The sequence below is a fragment of the Tamandua tetradactyla genome, chromosome 8, assembly GCF_023851605.1.
Source record: "Tamandua tetradactyla isolate mTamTet1 chromosome 8, mTamTet1.pri, whole genome shotgun sequence".
In the NCBI taxonomy this organism is placed as follows: domain Eukaryota; kingdom Metazoa; phylum Chordata; class Mammalia; order Pilosa; family Myrmecophagidae; genus Tamandua; species Tamandua tetradactyla.
In genome coordinates, this window is record NC_135334.1 from 22,854,752 (window position 1) to 22,877,762 (window position 23,011).

Genomic DNA, 23,011 nt, shown 5'->3' on the forward strand with positions numbered 1-23,011 from the left:
TGCTCACATGCACATTTGTGCTACAGAGACCCCGCCTTACACGTGCAGGTACCCCTGTCCCAACGTCCCCCACCGCCCACACTTGTACACCTGACACCACTTGCCCCTGCCCCACATCCCACAACACCTGCAACCTATGCCCTGCCTCTACACACCCATGCATACTTATCCCAGCCCCCTGGATCCCTCTCTTTGTGAAGGACACACCTGTACCCTGCCCTCCTGGTGCCCCTACCTTTGTGCCTTATACCCCACACCCTGATACCTGATGACCCCTATACTTCACCACCCCCATCCTGCCTGTGTACCAGCCTTTGTGCATGCACACAGACTCCCTCACCCACCTCCCACCAGGCCTTACTTCCGTGTCCCCCACACCACATGCTGCCGCTGTGTTCCAAGGCCTGCCTGAGCTGTACCCTGCCCTACAGACCCCTGCATTGTGTCTTCACAACCCCATGCCCTGCACCCTATGCTCACCGCCACCAGCATAGCATCCCTGACCCATGCCAACACCTGCGCCACAACCCATCACCACATTGTTGTGCCCCACCCTACACCACACATCCTGCTCCACATCCGTCCTTCAAATGCAAGGCTTTAGACTACTGAAGGAACTTCAAATGTTGCAGAGAAGCAGAAAATCCTGAAAGTGGCAAGCGAAGAATAATCGATTACATACAAGGGTAAACACATAAGACTGAGTTCAGACTACTCAACTGGCACTATGGAGGTGAGAAGGCAGTGGTATGATATATTTAAGTTCCTGAAAGAGAAAGCCTTCCAGCCAAGAATTCTGTACCCAGAAAAATTGTCCTTCAAAATTGACAGAGAGATTAAAATTTTCACAGACAAACAAAGGCTGAGAGAAGTTGTCAAAAAGAGACTGGCCTGACAAGAAATACTAAAGGAAGTTCTGCTGACTGAAAAAAAAAGACAGGAGAGGGAAGTCTGGAGAAGGGCAGAGAATTGAAGAGCACCAGTAAGGGAATCTTGAAGGACAAGAAGAGAAAGAAGGAAAAGAATATATAGATCTGACAAATAAAATCCAAAGGATAAGATGGTGGATTTAAGAAATGACTTTACAGTAATAACTTTGAATGTTAATGTACTAAATTTAAGAATTAAAAGATACAGATTGGCAGAATGTATTAAGTAATATAATCCAGCTATACGTTGCTTACAAGATACTCATTTTAGACACAAGGATACAAATAGATTAAAAGTGAAAGGATGGGGGAAAAATTGAAAACTTTCCCCCTAAGATCAGGAACAAGACAAGGATGTCCACTATCACCACTATTATTCAACATTGTGTTGGAAGTTCTAGCCAGAGCAATTAGGCAAGAAAAAGAAATACAAGGCATCAAAATTGGAAAGGAAGAAGTAAAACTATCACTGTTTGCAGACGATATGATACTATATGTAGAAAACCCAGAAAAATCCACAACAAAATTACTAGAGCTAATAAATGAGTACAGCAAAGTAGCAGGCTACAAGATCAACATTCAAAAATCTGTAGCTTTTCTATACACTAGTAATGAACAAGCTGAGGTAGAAATCAAGAAACGAATCCCATTTACAATCGCAACTAAAAGAATAAAATACCTAGGAATAAATTTAACCAAAGAGACAAAAAACCTATATAAAGAAAACTACAAAAAACTGTTAAAAGAAATCACAGAAGACCTAAATAGATGGAAGGGCGTACCGTGTTCATGGATTGGAAGACTAAATATAGTTAAGATGTCAATCCTACCTAAATTGATTTACAGATTCAATGCAATACCAATCAAAATCCCAACAACATATTTTTCAGAAATAGAAAAACCAATAAGCAAATTTATCTGGAAGGGCAGGGTACCCCGAATTGCTAAAAACATCTTGAGGAAAAAAAACGAAGCTGGAGGTCTCGCGCTGCCTGACTTTAAGGCATATTATGAAGCCACAGTGGTCAAAACAGCATGGTATTGGCATAAAGATAGATATATCGGCCAATGGAATCGAATAGAGTGCTCAGATATAGACCCTCTCATCTATGGACATTTGATCTTTGATAAGGCAGTCAAGCCAACTCACCTGGGACAGAACAGTCTCTTCAATAAATGGTGCCTAGAGAACTGGATATCCATATGCAAAAGAATGAAAGAAGACCCATCTCTCACACCCTATACAAAAGTTAACTCAAAATGGATCAAAGATCTAAACATTAGGTCTAAGACCATAAAACAGTTAGAGGAAAATGTTGGGAGATATCTTATGGATCTTACAACTGGAGGTGGTTTTATGGACCTTAAACCTAAAGCAAGAACACTGAAGAAGGAAATAAATAAATGGGAGCTTCTCAAAATTAAACACTTTTGTGCATCAGAGAACTTCATCAAGAAAGTAGAAAGACAGCCTACACAATGGGAGACAATATTTGGAAATGACATATCAGATAAGGGTCTAGTATCCAGAATTTATAAAGAGATTATTCAACTCAACAACAAAAAGACAGCCAACCCAATTACAAAATGGGAAAAAGACTTAAACAGACACCTACCAGAAGAAGAAATACGGATGGCCAAGAGGCACATGAAGAGATGCTCAATGTCCCTGGCCATTAGAGAAATGCAAATCAAAACCACAATGAGATATCATCTCACACCCACCAGAATGGCCATTATCAACAAAACAGAAAATGACAAGTGCTGGAGAGGATGCGGAGAAAGAGGCACACTTATTCACTGTTGGTGGGAATGTCAAAGGGTGCAACCACTGTGGAAGGCAGTTTGGCGGTTCCTCAAAAAGCTGAATATAGAATTGCCATACGACCCAGCAATACCATTGCTAGGTATCTACTCAAAGGACTTAAGGGCAAAGACACAAACGGACATTTGCACACCAATGTTTATAGCAGCGTTATTTACAATTGCAAAGAGATGGAAACAGCCAAAATCTCCATCAACAGAAGAGTGGCTAAACAAACTGTGGTATATACATACGATGGAATATTATGCAGCTTTAAGACAAGATAAACTTGTGAACCATGTAATAACATGGATGGACCTAGAGAATATTATGCTGAGTGAATCCAGCCAAAAACTAAAGGACAAATACTGTATGGTCCCACTGTTGTGAACGGACATTCGAGAATAAACTTGAAATATGTCATTGGTAACAGAGTTCAGCAGGAGTTAGAAACAGGGTAAGACAATGGGTAATTGAAGCTGAAGGGATACAGACTGTGCAACAGGACTAGATACAAAAACTCAAAAATGGACAGCACAATAATACCTAATTGTAAAGTAATCATGTTAAAATACTGAATGAAGCTGCATCTGAGCTATAGGGTTTTTTTTTGTTTTTGTTTGCTTGTTGGTTTGTTTGTTGTTGTTGTTTTTTACTATTACTACTACTTTTATTTCTTTTCTTTATATTAACATTTTATATCTTTTTCTGTTGTGTTGCTAGTTCCTCTAAACTGATGCAAATGTACTAAGAAACAATGATCATGCATCTATGTGATGATGTTAAGAATTACTGAGTGCATATGTAGAATGGTATGATTTCTAAATGTTGTGTTAATTTCTTTTTTTTCTTTCCTTTAATAAAAAAAAAAAAAAAAAGTGAAAGGATGGAAAAAGATGTTCATGCAAGCTGCATCCAAAAGAAAGCAGAAGTAGCTATCCTAATATCAGACAAAACAGATCTTAAATGTAAAGATGTCATAAGAGACAAAGAAAGATACTATATATTAATAAAAGGGACAATTCACCAAAAGAAATAATAATCATAAATATTTATGCTCCCAATGAAGGAGCTCCAAAGTACATTACAACAAACATTGAGTAAACTGAAGGGAGCAATAGACATATCAACAATAACAACAGGAGACTTCAACACACCACTCTCTTCTATAGATAGATCAACCAGACAGAGGATCCATAAGGAAATAGAAAAATTAAGCAATCTGATAAATGAATTAGACCTAACAGACATATATAGGTTGTTACACCCCAAAACGCCAGGATATATATTCTTCTCTAGTTCTCATGGAACATTCTCCAGGATAGACCATATGCTGGGACACAAAACAGGCTTTTATAAATTTAAAAGCATTGGAATTATTCACAGCACTTTCTCTGATCACAATGGAGTGGAGCTGGAAATCAACAAACACCAAATAATGAGAATTTTCACAAATATATGGAGATTAGACAACACACTCTTAAACAACCGTAGGTCAAAGAAGAAATTACTAGAGAAATAGGCAGCTATCTGGAGATGAATAAAAATGAGAACACAACATATCACAACTTATGGATGTAGCAAAGGCTGTGCTGAGAGGGAAATTTATTGCCATAAATACCTATGTTTAAAAAGAAGAAAGAGCAAAAATCAAGGACTTCACTGCTCACCTGGAGGAACTTGAGAAAGAACAGCAAACCAACCCCAAAGCAAATAGATGAAGAGAAAGAATAAAGATTAAAGCAGAGTTAAATGAATGGGAGAACAAAAGAACAACAGAGAGAATCAATAAAAACAAAAGTCAGTTCTTTGAGAAAATCGATAAAATCAATGGACCACTAGGAAAGCTGACAAAGAAAAAACGAGAGAGGATGCAAATAAACAAATCAGAAATGAGAGGGGAATTGTAACCACAGACCTTGAAGAAATTTTAAAAAATCATGAGGATAGGGTGAACAACTATATGTCAACAAACTAGACAACTTAAATGAAATGGACAAATTCCTGGAAACACATGAACAAGCTACACTGACTCAAGAAGAAATAGAAGATCTTAACAAACAAACTACAATAAAGAGATTCAATCAGTCATTGATGATCATCCTACAAAGAAAAGCCAAGGGCCAGGTGACTTCACAGGGGAATTTTTTCAAACATTCCAAAAAGAAATAACAGTAATCCTGCTTTTTTGTTTGTTTGTTTGTTTGTTTTGAGGAAAAAGGAACACTATCTAACTCATTTTATGAAGCTAACATCACTTTAATACCAAAACCAGGTAAAGATGCTATAAGAAAGGAAAACTACAGACCAATCTCTCTAATGAACATAGATGCAAAAATTCTCAACAAAATACTAGCAAATCAAATCCAACAATGTGTTAAAAGATTATACACCGTGGCCAATTGGGGTTTATACCAGGAATGCAAGGATGGTTCAAAACAAGAAAAGCAATTAATGTAATACAGCACTTTAACAAATTGAAAGGAAAAAGTCACATGATCACCACAATTGAAGCGGAAAAGAATTTGACAAAATTCAACATCCTTGTCTGATAAAAACACTTCAAAAAGTAGGAATCAAAGCTAGCTGCCTTGATATGATAAAGGGCATATATGAAAAACCCTTAGCCAGCATCGAACTCAGTGGTGAAAGACTGAAGGCTTTCCCCCAAGATCGGGAACAAGACAAGGATGCCCTCTGTCACCACTATTATTCAACACTGTACTAGAAATTCTAACTAGAGTAATCAGGCAGGAAAAAGAAATAAAAGGTATCCAAATTGGAAAAGAAGAAGTAAAACTTTCATTATTTGCAGATGATATGATACTATACTTGGAAAATCCTGAGAAGTCTACAACAAAGTTACTGGAGCTCATAAACAAATTCAGCAAGGTGGTAGGATATAAAATTAATGTGCAAAAATCAGTAATGTTTCTATACACAAGCAATGACCTAACTGGGGAGTCAATTACGGAAAAAATTCCATTCAAAATAGCAACTAAAAGACTCAAGTATCTAGGAATGAACTTGACTAGGGATGTAAAGGACTTGTATACAGAAAATGACATAACACTGCTAAAAGAAATCAAAGAAGATCTAAATAGGTGGAAAGACATTATCTACTCATGGATAGGAAGGTTAAATGTAATTAAGATGTCAATTCTACCCAAATTGACCTGCAGATTCAATGTTAGTACCAATCAAAACTCCAACAACTTACTTTGAAGACTTGGAAAAGCTAGTTACCAAATTCATCTGGAAGGGAAAGGGACCCTGAAAAAAGCATCCTAAAAAAGAAGAGCGAAGTGGGAGGATTAACACTTACTGATTTTTAAAACTTATTGTAAAGCCACAGTGGTCAAAATAGCATGGTACTGGCACAAAGACAGAAGTATCGACTTCTGTCTGGAATAAAAGTATGGAATAAAATTGGGAGTGCAGAAATAAACCACCAAATCTATGGACAACTGATCTTTGCCAATGCCTCCAAATCCACTGACCTGGGACAAAATAGTCTTTTCAATAAATGGGCATGGGAGAACTGGATACCAAGAATAAAAGAGGACCCTTACCTTACACTCTATACAAAAATTAACTCAAAGTGGATCAACACCTAAATATAAGAGCCAGTACCATAAAGTTCCTAGAGGAAAATGTAGGGAAACATCTTCAAGACTTGGTAATAGGAGGTAGCTTCTTAAACTTTACACCCAAAGCACCAGCAGCAAAAGAAAATGGATAATGGGAACTCCTCAAAATCAAATGCTTTTGTGCCTCAAAAGACTTGGCCAAAAAGTTGAAGAGGTATATTTCTAAATATAAAAATATTTATAAATCATGTATCAGAAAAAAGTTTGATATCCTGTATACACAAATAAATCATACAACTCAACAACAAAAGAACAAACAACCCAATTATAACATAAGCTAAACATGTGAATAGGCATTTTTCTGAAGAGCAAATGCAGGTGGTTAAAAAGTCCATGGAGAGATGGTCATTTTCATTAGCTATGAGGGAAATGCAGATGAAGACCACAATGAGATACCAGCACACACCTATAAGAATGGCTGTTATTATACACACAGGAGACTGCCAATGTTGGAGAGGATGTGGAGAAATTGAGACACTTGTGCTCTGGGTGGGAATGTATAATGGTGCAGCCACTATGGAAGACTGTTTGGCGATTTCTTAGGAAACTAAATATCGAGTTGTCCTATGGCCTGGCAATACCAGAAAAGCTGAAATCAATGACACAAACAGACATTTGCATGCCGATGTTCATATCAGCATTATTCACAATCACCAAAACATGGAAATAGTCCAAGTGCCCATTAACAGATGAGTGGATTAACAAAATGTAGTATATACAGATGATGGAATATTATGCAGCAGTAAGATGAAATGAGGTCCCAAAGCACATGACAAAGGTACTGACCATCAAAACAGCAATAATACATGCAAGAGAGGTGAAAACGGGGACTCAAACAGATCTCTGAACACCCATGTTCATAGCAGCATTATTCACAACAGGCAGAAGTTGGGAACAACCCAAGTGTCCATCAACGGATGAATGGATAAGGAAAATGTGGCATACCCATTCAATGAAAGCTTATTCAGTCAAAGAAAGGAATGAAGTGCAGATACAGCCACAATATGGACGAACTTTGAAAGCCCTAGGTTGAGTGAAATAGGACATAAACAGAAGGATAAACATTGTATGATTCCACTTATACCAAATGCCTAGAATATGCAAACTGATAGAGACAGAAAGTACACTGAAGGTTACAGGGGCTAGGGTTGGGGTGGGAAACAAATGGGGAGTTGATGCTTTATGTGCACATTGTTTGGGGTCACGAAAAGGTTTTGGAAATGGATGGTGGTGACAGTTGTACAACATTGTGAATATGATTAGTGCCCTGAATTGTACATTTAAATTAAAATACATTTAAAATAGTTAAAATGGCAAATTTTGTTATATATATACATATACATATATGTACATATATATATATACACATATATATGTATGTGTTACCGTAATAAAAATTTTTTAAGAATACTACTAACAAAAAAGTAATAAAAGCAGCTAATATTTATTGAGCACTTCCTATGTGCCAGACACTTGCCTAAGGACTTTGTATGTATCGACTCATTTAGAACTCACGGTGGAGGGTGTTCCTATTTTACAGGGGAGGAAATTGAGGCTCTGCGGGACACGCCTGAGTTTGCTCTCTGATGGCAAAACCAGGACCAGAAGACAAGACTAGCCCCCTCAGGTGACCTGAGAAGGAAGCAGAAGTGGAGTCCTTGGTTCCCACAGTCTTGATCATCTTCAAATGGAGTGAGCACCCCATTATTGGCCATGTTCAAGCTGAGGCAAGATGAGCAGCTGATAGCATCCTCTAGGCAAGATGGCCTCAGAAAACTTACCCAGGAGGATCTTGGTGTCCAGGAGCAAATTGAGGAAACCTCCCAATGGCTAGGAGAGCCCTCTCCTGTCTCTCTGGTGTTGCTCTTCAAGGTCAGGGAAGAAGAAACCAGAATCCAAATGTAATTTGATTAAGAGGAAAGTTGCCCTGCTGTGCCATTTCCTGGAAGACAATGCTGAGTCCCTGGATTACAGGCAGTGAGCTCAGGCATCTGTCACATTTCACCTCCCAACCCTCCATCCCCACCCCAATAATTCCACCCTAAAGATTTTTAAGTCTCTTTGCATAGAGGTGTTTGTGTTACTTAAAACCATTATAAAAATAGGTCCGTCTGACAATATTCTCCACTGCCCCTGCCCCTCCTGCTGTGGCCTTCCCCAACTCTACTCTTTTTGTAGGTTGTGGATTGGAACTTGCCAAATTATTCTTGGAAGGGTGTCAAAGGCAGAGAGTGCAGGGAGGGGTGAGGTGAGAGTGAAGGGGTGCAAGCTGAAGCACACCCCAAGGTCTGCCCTCCCCCAGGATCACAGCCGGCAGGGGTGGGGGAGCATTCCAGCTCTGTCTGGTTCCCCCCACCTTGTCCTTGACTCCTCTGCATTGCCCTGGGCCCAGTGGGGGAGAGGGAGGTCAGGTGTGTTTGCCTGAGCCAGGTGAGGGGCTGTGGAAATACCTGTCTCCAGGCCACGAAGAGGGGGAATGTCCGTCTCTCCCCATTACTGTGATTCATTGCTGCCTCAGCTGGACTCCAGGGGGGCAGAACCAGCCAGATCAAACCAACCGGCTGTTGATTTAACAGAGCCACCTTCAGCCACAATTGCACAACAGTGGGGAGCTTGCCAAGGCAGGTGATGCTGTGCCCTGAGACTTAGGGACATAGGGGCTGCTGGGGAGTGGTCCCTGCACTGTCCACAGGGTGGTTCCTGCCTCAGAGCCAGGCTTGCAGGCAGCCTGGTGAGTAAGAGTTCGGGCATCTCCTTGTGCTTCCCTCTTCTCTAGCCCTGTGACCTTGAGCAGATCCCAGCATCTCCATCAGTTTCCTTTTCTGCAAACTGAAGTCCTCCCTGACCACTGTTTTTTGTTACAAGTTCCCAAACAGAAAGAACTAGGAATATGATTTCCTGAGTCCTAGGATAACGGGACCTCTTGCTAGCTGTGTAACCTTGGAAAAGTCACTTAAGCCTCAGTTTCCTCAGTTGTAAGATGGGTCCGTCAAGGTCTCTCTGTTACAGTGGGCTGATACAGAGGACATGAAAACACTGTGAAATTCAACACACAAGCATTATGGGATTAATATTTCTATGACTCTCCATTTCCCCATCTCCTATATCGGTGACAGCAGGATTTTCCTTCTGTCTGTAAGAACTGGGTCAAGTCTGATTTGTTCCCATAGCACCTGTGTCACCTTGGGAAGTCGTCCACCTGCAGCTTCCTCCTCTGTAAAATGGGTATCACAAAACCTGCCTCACTGAGTTGTTGTGAGGAGCAAAGCAGGGAGGGAGGCAAGAGCTCGTTGACATGTCACAACATTTATGCTGGTGAGGACATAAACGTTTAACAGATTTCATGAGACTCACGGAGGCTAGGAAAGCACGGTTGTAAAGCCACCGGTGAGCCTCTGAGCGACATCTGCGGAATCCAGAAGGGGCTGGAGGAAAGGAACCAGCAGCAAAGGGTGGGCTGGCTTGGGGCGGGGTCGGGGTGGGGGTGTCTTCCCAGAGGGGAGGTGCTTCGACCTGAGTTTCAGAGGCCAGGAGGAATGTGGCTACTGCGAGGAGAAGGGCGGAAAGGGCCCCTGTTCTAGTGCAAGCTCTCCTGTGCATTCTGAGACAAGTCAAGAATGCATTTATTTCTCTCCAGGGTATTCACTGTGGGAGAGGCGGGTCAAATGGGTTTGCCCTTGTCACCAACTCCTTCTGCTCAGGGACTCAGTGACCTTGCTGCTGAGAGCACATTGCCCTTTGCCAGCACTCGGGAACTGTGCGTCCCACTGCTCCAGCCATCTTGAAATCAACACTTAAGAAAACTATGGGCCCTGCAGGGCCCACCTCCTCCCAGCCCCGCCTTATAAGACCCCAGTGACCCCGGCGGCTGCGGCCACAGCAGGAGACTGGAGCCAGCACTCCTTGGGTGCAGGACCTCTGGGCGGCGCGGGTCGGGAGCTGGTGCCGTCCCTGCCGGGGGACCGTGCACCATACAACCAAAGGCCTTTGGAGCTGGGTTTGGGGGCTTTCAGGGATTTCTAGGAGGAATTGCTTTGGGGACCTGCAGGCAGCCCCCTCAAAACCCAGGAGAGGTGGATCTGGAGAGTCTTGTTCTCTTGCCAGCCTTTGAGCACAGCAGAGATAAACTGCAGTTGGACTCCCAGGCCCTCTACCTCTCCACCCTTCAGCCCCAACGCTGACTGCTAGACTGCAGCCCTGACCCTTAACAGTCGGGGACAAAAGGAGGCCACTTTGAGGAGAGAGGGCAAGGAGGCAAGGTGACAGGGGCACTGTCCCATGGGGTGTAAAGGTGCTGACAGAGGGGCCCAGGAGTTCTGACCTTGGTCCCAGCTCAGGTTCCCTCACCATCTCCCCTAAATCTCCTTGAGCTCTGGGTCTTGGGGACAACAGGAGAGTGGGGCTGGATGTCCATCTTTGGCTCTAGCTTGGCACAGCGAGGCGAAGGACTGGGACTAGGGGAGTGTTGGCCAGACGAATCGCCTTTCTTAGACAGCACAGCAGCCCTCCCACGATCCTGGAAAGACTGGGAGAACCAGACCTGGGGCCAGCCAGCAGCAGGGATGCCACCATGCCTTTTGAGTTTGTATGGGGAGGAAAGGAGGGCAGGACATGGTGTGAGGGTGGTGGGCTAGCAGAAAGCACCCTGGAGGATTAGGGAGGGGGTGCTGTCCGCAGCACCTGCTTTAGAGATCACCTTGACCCAGGATGACCCAGGATGGAGCCAGGGGCAGCGAGTGTCCTTGTGTCCCGTGGGGCCAGCTTCGGGTGTGTAATAAGAAAGTTGGCCTTTATTAAGACCTTTTACCAAGCACTAGACCTACATCCTCTCTATTTCTACAAAGACCCTGCAAGGTAAGTGCTATCAGCCCGTTTTACAGATGGGAGGAGGAGATCCAGAGAGGGTACCTTCCCCAGGGCCACAGGGTCATGGCTGAAGAGCCAGAATGCAGAGGATTCGAGCCCGGCGCATTGCAGTGATTCAGGCAGAGACGCCCCTGCAAGCAGACGCATGGGGGAAAGAAGCTCTCCTGGGCTTCTATCTGAGGAACCTGGACCAGCCCATCTTGGAGAAAGGGACTCCTTTGTTCCAGTGTCAGTCAGAACCTGATTACCCTTCATGCACTCAGGGAGGACAAGGGAGAAGGCGGCGGAAGGATTCGGGTGAGTGAGGTGAGAAGGGTGGGACTTCTGCTCCCTTAAATGCTTGGATCTCACTTGAAAGTGTAGACAATCCCGTGTCTTGTGAAGGTGCAATGGGGAGAGGAGAGGGGCAGGGTGGGAACGCAGGAGGAGTGAGGGGAAACTACTGGAGAAGGACTCAGGTATTGGGATGGAGGGTTGACCACCTGCTGTATTTCTATGGGGGGCAATCTAGTTCTTGTCACCTATTGCAGGGCAGGTGACATCATAGAAAGAAGGCTGCATTAATTTCACCTCTCTGGATCTAGGAATGAACAAAGCAGACAACGTCCTTGCTCTCCTGGAGCTTAAATTCTAATTGGGAGAGGGACAAGAAACAAGCGATGCCAACTGCATAATATATTAGGTAATAAATGCTAAAGAGAAAAAGAACAAAGCTGGGGAGGAGTTGCCAGGGGTGGGTGTGAACATTTTAGACAGGGATGCCAAGAAGGATCTTCTGAATTGGATCTTTGAAGGAAGGATGGTAGACTGTGTGGGTTTGACCAAAAAGCTCTCTGGGGGAAGAGGGAATTGCCAGGGCAAAGGTCCTGAGGCAGGAGTGTGCCTGGAGATGAAGGGCCAGTGTGGCTGGAGCAGTGAGAAGATTGGGGGAAGCCAGAGAAAAGGTCAGCGGGGTTCCTGGGGCCAGACTCAGAAGGGCCTTAGAGGACACAGAAAGGGCTTAGCTTGTACTCTGAGCCTGGAAGGGTGCTGAGCAGGGAGCTAATGGTAAAGTGAATAATCTTGGAGGCCCTTTCCAGTGAGTCAGCCTGTGACACAGGGTCTCCATCTGAGATGGTGATGCCTTCCTCCAGAGCGTGAGGCTCTGCGGGGGTAGCAGAGCTTGTGTGTGGGGGTGGGGTGGGGGGGTGGACTTCGAACTGAGGTTTCCGCTTTTCTGGGTCATCCATAATGTGTTTGGACCAGGTAACCTTTAAAGTCCCATCTTAGCCATGAGATTTATGAGCCTCTCAAAAGGCCCAGCTTGGGGAATTTTCCACTGGGCTGCCCCAGGCTGTAGGTTTCCATTTGGGGACACTGAGACAGGGCCGATGTGAGCAGCTCGGCCAGTGGGCAGGTTTGCGCCTACCTTGAGGGGTGGTGGGAAAGGAATGAGAACCCAGGAGTGGAGGCTGCCTGCTCTGGACTTGGGACTGATCTCTGCCCATCACCGATTAGACCCCTCGAGGCTTGCAGTTCTCCATTTTCAGAGCGTTTTCCAGCCCAAGGCGGCTCCCAGTGGCATCCTTAGTCCTCCCCTCAGAGCAGGAAGCGCGGCTAAAGAGAGACAGTGAGGCGAGTTGTCAGAGTGGCTGAGAGATGAGGGTCAGAGGCTGGGACCAGAGTTAGCACCTCCCAGACCCTCATGCTCAGTGTTATAATTGAGATGGTTGCACCAGGGTGGCCATGATGAACCAGAGGGAGATCCTGCGGTCAGAGTGAGCCCCATAGATACTGTTGCCAGCACCTTGCTCCCAGGCCTGTCAGAGGCTAGTGTGGTGGGATGCTCTGCTGGGCCTGTGGTTTGTCCCAGCTCCAGTTGAAAGTCAGGCTACCCATACCTGGGACGAGAAGAAGTGCTGTCTTCCGGCAATTCTCCTCTGGCAACAACCAGCAGTCCTCAGAGGTCTCATTAGGCAGCAAGTGTCTCTGGGGTCACCGAGGTGAGAGGAGGGGTGGGTCTGACATCACAGCTTGTGGTGAGTCACCAGGGTTTAAGTGAGCACAACCAGGAAGGACAGGCTGTCATGGGAATAGCCCCCATGCCAGCTCCTGCTCCCAGCCCCCCAGCTGCTCCCCATTCCTCTGCCCAGCTTCCAGAACGACACAGGCTATGACTAGTCCCCAAGCCCCCAGGCCCCAGCCCTGAAAAGCATTCATGCCCCGCCTAGGGCAGCTTCCTCAGGGCTGTTGTGATTCTGTCTAGTCTCAGAGGACCTCTAGCTATAGAACTGGGGTCTTGAGGTGGAATAAATCAAGGCCAAGACCCAATCGGGATCCACCAAAATTCATCCAGCTCAGCCCGGGGCTGGACAATAAAGGCACAGCTGAATAGAGACTCAGGTGACCACCACGTGCTCCGAGTGTCCCCCTCAGTTGCTGTCAAGCCTGGGGGCTGGTGGGCAAGCTGCGCTCTGCCCTTACTGGCTCCAGCTCTGGCCAGGGCCCTCTGACTCCAGGTGACTTTTGTAGGGACCCTGGGCTGCCTGGAGGGTGCCAGCTGTGGCATTGAGCCTCTGGGGGAGCGGGCACCAAGGTGGGGGCACAATCTGCTTTTCTGTGGTTGGCAGCTTCCCCTTCCAGGTGCCTGGTAGAGGTCAAAGCTTCCCACCCCCCAGCTCTCACGTGGATCCCTTGTGCCAACCTGCTCTGGCAGGCAGGCATGAGTTGAGGGTTCCCTGGTCAGCCCCACCTCTCTGCCTTTGTCTTTTCCTGATTGTGGGCTCGGCCGAGGTGGGGAGTGAGAGCCACTCTCACCAGTCAGGCCCTTGGCAACCAGCACTCCACGGCTCTCTTCCATCCGCGGACACGGCCAGCAGCTCTTGCCATGGACAGGTGGTACCTGGGTGAGTCTCCCTGTCCTCTGGCCTCCCACCCCATCTCCCTCCTCAGGCTCGGAGACTGGTGTCCCCTCCATCACTTTTGCATGCACCCACTAGCTCTCCAAAAGCGTGGGAAAAGCAGAAGTGAGGAGAAGCAGGATTTCCAAACAAGGCCATCTCAATAGGGAGTCCTGGGCATGCTGTGATGTGGGCACAGAACATTTCTGAGCTGCAAGAGCTGCAAAGACAACTTGTCCAGCAGCCGCCTTGTCTGCCATCCATCTCCAGGAACTCTGAGGCCAGATTGCCGGCTTCAAATCTTGGTCACTTTCTAGCTGCCTGAGCTTGAGAAAGACACAGAGACTGTGTCTCAGTTTTTTTCACCTATAAAATGGGAATAATAGTGCTTTACCTCATGCAGTTGTTTTGAGGATTAAATGAATTACTCTTGTAAAGTACTTACAACACTGCCTCACATACAGAGCTAAAAAAATGTAGCTGTCAGCTTGCTTTCTCTATTTCTCTTTTTTTCCCTCTTGTCTGTCTGTCTGACTGTCATCTATCTATCTATCTATCTATCTATCTATATCTATCTATCTAATCTCATATCTATCTAGCCATCTATCTCCCTATCTCACTCGCACTCTAGCATATCTATTGATCACTTACCTTTCCTCTGTCACCTATGTATGAAGTAGTCAACTTCCCACCTGTTTTTACATTCCTCCTTAACCAGAAAGAACCCCGGTGCCTACCCACACAGGAAACATGCACTAAGACTGCAGGACAGTTGGTGGGGGGGGGGGGGGAAGGGGACCTCTGTCTGCTGCGTGGGGAGCGGCAGGAGCTCTGTGAGGGAAAGGACCTGGGCGTTCTACTCTGGCCTTGCGCTAACTGTGTGCTTCGGTCAAGTCCCTTAGCCTCCCACCCTCAGGTTTCCTGGTCTGTCCAGGGGGGTCACGGACTGCCTGCGACCCCAGGCGTGTTCAGGGAGCAGTCATCAGCCTGCCATCTGTGTCTGTAAACTGGAGCTAGCATGGATTGGATGGGACCGTGCAAAGGGGCTGGCATGCGGTAAACCCTTCCTAAAGACGAAGTCTCGTTGTAATATTTTTTCTGAATATACATCAGTAGGCTCTGAAAGCAGAACGGGTGTCACGGCTCAGTCTGGGGGGCCTCGACACGCTCTTTTTCCATCTCACCCCTGTTCTCGTTTTCAGTGGAGCGTGGCTGACTTTCCTGTCTCCAACAACTAGTGTTTAACGAAAAGTAGCGCCTGTCGCCTCTCCCATCAGCACAGTAATGGTGACGCCTCCTCTTTCTCACACACTCCCTGTGGACTTTGCATGACTGTGCTCTTTGCATGTGCCATCTCACTTACTCCTTACACAAACCCTATGTGGTAGGTACGATTCTCACTTTACAGATGAGGACACCGAGGCACAGGCAGGTTAAATGACTGAGGCCAGGCGGTTGAGTGGGGGGTCAGGATGTGAATTCAAATGTGGACTCGCCTGCTGCTGCTTGAGGAAGATTCACTGATGGAGTCATTCCTTCGGAAGGGTGACAACCCCTCGGTGGACAGTGACCACCGGCCTCAGCTCTTTTGGCTACCACCGGTCATCAGCCCCTTCTGGAGGCCAGCTGATTGGTTAGAACTCCTCAGGGATCACATAGCACCACGGAGAATTCGGTGCCGGGGACTCTGGGGCCGGGGGTGGGCACAGCTGAGTGGGGAGGCAGCTGGGGAGGCATGGGGAAAACCCGGGACTGCTGGAGCTGGAGGTCCGAGTCCCAGCCTCCGCCCCGCCTCTCCTTAGCTGTGGCACCTTGCCAACATCTCTGTGCCTCACATGCCTCATCTGTAAAATGGGGAAATAACCAAGGCTCAGTGAGGGGATGGTTAGGAAAGTGCCTTGCCAACCATAAAAGCAAGGTAGGGTCCCTATAGTGAGACTCAGCCCCTTCTTTAAGCAGTCTAAGAGCACTGTGGGAAACGGGCAGGCAAATGGCCTGACAGCAAGGCCGAGGCTGAAAGGAGTGGACAAGTAATGGTTGTGGGAGTGATGTGCTGGGGCACCAGTGCAGGAGAGGGTAGTCAGGGGTGATGGGGGCCCTCCTCACTGAGGTGTGAGCTGTCAGACCCGGCCCCGAGGGATGAGTGAGATGACCCAGGGTGAGCCAGGACCTGGTGGGAAGTGAGGGGCAAAGGCATCTGGGAACCACACCGCGGAGCCTTGAGGGCCCCGTAAGAAACATCAGCGCCTTAGCAGCATCTGCAGCGAGGGTGAGGGGGCAGCTGCTAGGGTTGGGGCACTCAGTAGGAGCCCTGGCATTGCCCCCCAAATGCTTCCAGGCATAGCACACACTGAATATTCTTTGACACTTCCACTCCCCCGCGCCTGCTGCCCCCACTGGTGGAAGGACATAACCGCCGTCCTGCGCTCACCCTTTACTTTGGAAATTTCCTTTGGGTGGCTTTGGAAACTTTGCCAGCTCCCCCTGCCCCTGCCTCCCAGAACGCCTCCATCAGACTCAGCAGGGGCCCCTCTGTTCTCACCAGCACTTTTCTTGTGACCAGGGTAAATATTACCTGGCACTGTTAATGTTTAATGCCCCCACCTCGTCCCCAGCCACGCCACCGTCAGAAATGCTCCCTGAAGCAGAGGCCACAGGAAGAGGTTAGCAGAGACGATTCTAGGCTGCTGGGAAGATGGGAGGGTTGTCAACAGATGATGGTGAGTGTGTGTGCATGGGCGTGCGCACGCGTGTGTGTGTGTGAAATAGGGGGCAGGCTGTGCTTGGATCACTTTTGGAGAGGTGAGCTGGGCCCCTCTTCCCAGAGTACCCAGACTCTTTTCTAAGAAAATTTGCGTTTTCTAGAAAGGACCTTGCCTCAACCCCAGAGAAATAGGCTTGAATGGCAGCACTTCAGGCACCAGGGGGAAGCTGATGGGGGGAGGGGCGGGCTTCTGTCCTTAACTTCCTGGGACACACCTGTTCTGTCCGATGTGCAGTGACCTTGCTGGACTGTCTGAACTCAGAGCAGGTAGTGGACGGGGGTCAGGCTGGGCAGAGTCTCAAGTTCAGGACACACTCTCAGCAGGCATCCTATGAAAGGGGGATTTAGGCCTGGAAGACAATGGCATCTACTGACCCCCTGTTTTCTTGAGCCAGATCTAGAGAAGGTGAGGGCTTTGGGTGGGGAGAAGCTCATCAAATGGCTCAAGCCCAGGTCAGGGAAGAGGCGGTTTGCTGGTGTGGGTAGGAGAGCCCTAGCCCGGGTCTGGTCTTGGCTCAGCCACTAACTCTGCAGCTGACCTTGAACATGACCTGAACGGATCTGGCGCGGGGAGCATGAAGGCCTTCTGCATGAGCACAGGGGCTGGGCTCCCCCGGCCTCCCCTTGGCCTCTGGCCTGCCTGAGTGACCAGTGCTTCGGGTCCCCTCCTAGGGCCAGGTGCTGGCCCCTCCTCGCCTGGGGAGAAGGTCTAGGGAGTCAGCAACGGGCCAGAAGAGCCCTCAGCCCAAGGACTCCCACGGCCCCGGGGCGCAGTTCAGCACAGCCTAGGGGGCGCTGACTTGCACGTTCCTTCCCCAGTGCCAAGAGGGGCTCAAATGGGGCAGGAAAGCCGTGGCAGAAGGGCTCGAGGCAGCCACCCCCACCCCCACCCCAGCTGCCCAAGGTTAGTGCCCTCAGTTTACAGGGCCCGAAGGCAGAGCGGTGATGATGGCTGCTGAGCTGCTCAGCTGCAGGACTGGATGACTTTGCCGTGAAAGGTCTCTGTCCCTCCTGCCACCTCAGAGCAGCGAAGAGGTGGAGCCCCTAGATTCTTCGCCACCCCTGCCTGGGCTCCTGTGCCAGCCCTGCCTCGTCGCAGCTGTGTAACTGAGAATGAGTTACTTAACCTCTGTGCCTCTGTGTTCAATAATAATAATGCCTCATAGGGTTGTTATGATGATTAAATGAGCTAATATTTTGTAACGCTATTAGCCTGGCACATAGCAAGCGCCATATTATTGTCTGTTAAATAAATTTGCCTCCTCTGGGGGACAGCAACATAGGAGAGTTGAAAGATTTTAAGAACTCGGGTTCAAGACCCAGTTCTGTCTCCAGCTTCCTTTGGGGACTCTGGACAAATTTCCAAACCGGACCTCCGTTTCCTCCTTCTGTTCAATGGATTTTAACAGTCCAGTTTTTTCTTTTTTAATGCAATGTTGCAGAGAGATATTTGCACACCACACAATCCATCTGAAGTATACAATCAATGGCTTACAGTATCATCACATATTTGTGCATTCATCAGCACAATCAAATTTCTACCATTTTCATTACTCCAGGAAAAAAAAAAAACAAAAAACAGAGAGGGAACCTAAAACATCCCGTACCCATCACCCCCCCATCTTTGATCCCTAGCATTGGTGTGGCACATTTGTTACTGTTGATGAAAGAATATTAAGATACGACTGTTAAGTATACAGTTTCCAATAGGTGTGCTTTTTTCCCCCATATAACATTGTATTTTATTCATTCATTCATGTCACAAATATTTGCAAAACACCTAGCTGAAGAGAGGTTTGCTGGAGGGTTGATGAGAGTTGCCTTTTCTGGGCCTTTCTGACTTATGTCCGAAGCAAGGAGCTGGAAAGAGGCGAGCCCCTCCCTGAGCCACCAGCGGCCCCCGTCACTGGATCCCATAACGGCCTCATGGTGACCGTGTCCGAGGCAGTCTGGGGCGGATCCCTGGCCTACTCTTCCCAGGGCCGCTCCTGGCAGGTCTTCCTGGGCCTCGCAGGGGCTTGAGGTGGGGACGCCGGGGAGGCCACAGGTTCCTGTGCCCACCCTCTGTGACTGCCCTCACTGGCTCTGCCCTCTCTGCAGGTGGCAGCTCCGGCGGGAACGGGGACCCATTCCACTATGGTGAGACCCCCCCACCCCACCCCCGCACCCTTCCTGCCCTGCCCTGCCCTGCCCTCACCCCCTGCAGGGCAGCTGGCTCCCAGTCCCTCCCAGCCCTGCTTCCGGGTGGCTGCAAGGAGGGGACGAGGAGAGATGACCCTCCCTTCCTCTCTTGATCTCTCCTTCCCGAGACTACGAGACCGTCCGCCACGGGGGCCTGATCTTCGCGGGCCTGGCCTTCATCGTGGGGCTCATCATCATCCTCAGTGAGTGGGGAGGGCCTTGAGGTGGAGGGGGCGCTGGGGGAGGGCCCGCCGCTTTTCTGAGCTCCTGCACATGCTGCCCCCTAGGGGAGGGGCCCCCTCAGCCCCTTCTCAGATCCCAGGAGGGAGGAGGGGCCTCCCCTGCCCAACACAGAGGATGGGAGAAGGGAAAGTACGCCCTGCTGGAGACAGGCATCTTGGGGGCCCTCACTACTCGCTCTTGGACCACACGGACCAAGGGTCCCTCTTCCTCAGAAAACCCCTAGTGGGCCCGGGAAGCGCTGCCGAGACTGGGGAGCGGCTCCTGTCTAGGGGAGGAGGGTGGAAATCTCCAGCGCTGGTGCAAGGCCAGACAAAGGGAAGGAACCCGCCTTTATGGGCACCATCCGGGGACTCTCCTATATCTTAGCCCATTTAATCCTCTCGGCAACTCAGGGATGGTCATGACTGTCACCATTTTACAGATGAAAATCCGGACTCACCCTGAAGGTGCAGCGTGTTGCCTGAGGTCCCATAGCCAATAAGAGGCAGAGTCGAATTCAGCCACACCCAGGTGTTGCCAACCCCCAGCTGCTGGAAAGCAAGCAGGGCTGGGGAGCCAGAGGCCTGGGGCTCCGCTGTTAATTTGCCTTGGATCCTAAATTCCCTGAGCCTCAGTTTGTTCGTCAGTTAGGATTGATCCCACCAACCTCACAGGGTGAGGCCACCCAAAGACATGCAGCCAAGAAAGTGCTTTGAGAATGACTCAGTGTAGATATCCAGTGTTCCTGGGGAAGGAAGGGTCCTTGTAAAGTCCCAGCCCCGGTAGGCACACAGAAGGTGCTTAATAAATGCTGGCTGACTTGTTTTGGAGCAACTAGGAGAAACATACACGGAAATATCACCAGAGAAAAGAAAACAAGTTATGTAGCAAAGACACCTCTGTGTCCTGCAGTTCAAACACACAGAGAATTAGTGTCACTCCATTGCGATGCTTTGGTCTGCAGGCTGGGCTGCATCCCCGATCCAGCTGTCAGCTCCTTGGGAGCAGCTGGAGTGGTTGAACACACACATGTGGGAGGCAGCTGGATCCAAGCAGGGATCTAGTCTAAATTTGTACTTACTGCCATCGTTTGCCAAGTGCTTATTGAGCAACTACTATGTCCCGGGCCCTGGGCAGGGAGCATCATGATGGCCAAGACCCAGCTGCAGCTCTCGACATGCCCACAGTCCACTGCCATCAACGTAACAGGTCCTGAGCAAATGTTTGTTGATTGACTGACTGACGTGCGCTTTTACATGCTTATGGTGGAGCTCCATGTGAAGACAGAAACAGTCCAACGTGGCCACCCAGCTAGGTGGACATTGTGGTGGGGAGAGAGAGGGAGGGAAGAGAATGGAAGGGCTCAAGCAGCAGAGGGGTCTCTGGAAACAAGAGCCCGATGCAAACTAACTGCCTGTTCTTACTTTAAGGCAAAAGATTCCGCTGTGGGGGCAATAAGCGTCGGTGAGTGGCTGTCTAGGGTAACTGATGGAGGTGGGTGGGGGGCAGGCCCAGGAGGGGTCCCCAACCTCAGGGAACTCCAGACCTGCATCCTCCCCACTGACCGCTAACCTGTGTTTTCTCCTTCCCCCATTCCCAGGCAAGTCAACGAAGATGAGCTGTAACAATAGGTGAGTTTTAGAGGTGAGGGTGTGTACAGGTTGGCGGGAGAGAAACAATCAAAAGCTCGGGCCTGGCCATCTTCCAGCCAGCTGACCTGGCAGCACCACGTGTCCTTAACTGAGGGCCAAGGGACTGGCGTGGAGTGTGTGATAGGGGACGAAGTTCAGATGAGCCAAGAGTAAAACAAAACTCCCTCCTCTGCCCCAACGCTCACAGCCCAGAGCCTGCCTTTGTTTTTTCAGAATCGGTTGTGCCCACCCAGCACTCCAGGGCCGGTGGGGAAGCTGAGGATGCACCTGCCTCCAATAGCCCCTTGACCTTGGCCCCCATCACTGGCCAGTCCTCGGGCTGAAGGATTCTCCAGGCTCAAAGGGACCTCTGGGTGGGCCTCACGTCCTCCTGCCCATGCCACCCTCGTTCTAATAATAAAGTCTGCTTCAGAAAGGGCTGCTTCCCTTGCCTGCTTGCCTCCCTCCCTTCCTCCTGAAAGGACCAGGGACCTCTCCTCCAAGTTGGAGCACACAGACAGCCTTGTCTCCTGTGGCTTTCAATGACTTGCCTGTTAAAGCAAGGAGCCCAGTGTCCTCATGTGGGCTCCTCCTCGCCCCTGAGTTCACGAGAGCCCCCCAGGACAGAGGACTCGGCTTGATATCTGAATGGGAGGCGGAGAGGGCTGGGGATCCCGAGGCCTGCAGATTCAGGGCTGCTGGAGTGAAGGGGTCACCACCACAGGCACTGGGTGCTGTGAGATGAGACACAGGCCGCGTCCCTGTGTGCTGTTTGCCCCAAGGGCCAGGGTGGGGTGGGGTGTGAGTGTGTGTGTGGGAGGGGTGGGCCTGGGGGGCCCGGGAAGAACTGGCCTTCTCCTGAGCACCCTGCAGACCCGGATGCTGAGCCAGGCTGCTGCTTTCCCACTCTGGGGGCCAGAGCACCCCACCACAACCCACCCCATCTGCCCAGCTGAGTGCCGCTGTGGTTAATCCCCCCTACAGGGGCAGGGAGAGGTCAGTGAGGTGGGCCAGGCTGCATCCTCCAGCCCCCTGCCCATTCAGGCAGGGACGACCTCAGCCCTAGCTGGTGTCGGCTGCCCCTGGGGCCCGGGTCGTGGTGAGGCCAGAGACCCTCAGGGAGAATTTCTGTAGTGGAACGAGCCCTCGCCCTCCCTTCCCGGCAGAGCCCCATTGCGGATGGGCGGACTAGCGGGGCCATGGCGCCACCTGGTGTAGGCTCTCTGCCCTGGGCCAGTGCGCCTGAGGGAGAGCAGAAAGCTGCTGGAGTTTAAATGACCAGGATGCGTGGGGAGACAGAGGGGTGTGTGTGCCTTGGGTGGGCGGGGGCTTGTACTGGGGACAGAGGCAGGTCGGCCACCGTTTTGCTTGAGAATTTAGCTCTTGCCCCCCACCCTGTAAACCACCAACCTGACACAGGGTCACAAAAGGCTGGGGTGACAAAGGTCTGTAAAGACCAAAACAGACAACCATCACTTTGATATGTGGGGAAAACTGAGGCCTGGGGGGAGGAAGTGATTTGTCCGGGAGTTTCAGAGCTGGAGCTAGAACCTGGCCTCCCTGGCTCACATGTACCTCTTCTCAGCTCGCAGCTTGCCCTTTTTTAGGCTTGCAAGGTCCCCCACCCACCCACCCGTCAGTCACCTGGGGCAGCTCAGACACAGCCCAACGGTCCGGTAGGCATGGCGAGCCGAGAGAAGAGAGGGAAGCCTGGGGGTGGGAGGAGAAGCATCATAGGAGATCAGAGAAAGCCTGATGACTTACTACTGAGCTTACTGCCGTTGTGACACCTGCTCGAAACCTGGGCTCAGTGAGGACAAATAAAATGTGACAAGCAAAACCCCTAAAAATATCTCAGCACATAAGACAGGGACCCTCCTTCAAGTTGAACCTGAGGGTGGGGAAATGAACAGGAGCAGGGTAGGTCTAGCCTGGGGGGCTTTCAGGAGGAGGCAGCCTTCAGGAGGAGATGGGCATGTAGGAGATTCTTGGATGCAGCAGCAAGACAAACCAGAAAAGGGGGCATTCCAGCACTGTGGCTCTCCTAGGGAGAATAAGAGCAGTGGAGAGGACTCATGTTTCTAG

General features: G+C 49.2%; 1 protein-coding gene across 2 annotated transcripts; it reads left to right on the forward strand.

The window, feature by feature from the left end:
- Positions 1 to 13,937: 13,937 nt before the first annotated feature.
- FXYD2 (FXYD domain containing ion transport regulator 2) lies at positions 13,938 to 21,362 on the forward strand. 2 transcript variants are annotated; one of them, XM_077112786.1, is made up of 6 exons: positions 13,938 to 14,134; positions 18,993 to 19,031; positions 19,202 to 19,276; positions 20,726 to 20,759; positions 20,896 to 20,926; positions 21,161 to 21,362. In XM_077112786.1, exons 1-5 carry the CDS (start codon positions 14,116 to 14,118, stop codon positions 20,918 to 20,920), a joined length of 192 nt encoding a protein of 63 aa, XP_076968901.1. In that variant the 5' UTR covers positions 13,938 to 14,115; the 3' UTR covers positions 20,921 to 20,926; positions 21,161 to 21,362. The 2 variants fall into 2 exon arrangements, with proteins under 2 accessions (XP_076968901.1, XP_076968900.1); XM_077112785.1 differs by lacking the exon at positions 13,938 to 14,134 and adding an exon at positions 16,767 to 16,848.
- Positions 21,363 to 23,011: the final 1,649 nt, after the last annotated feature.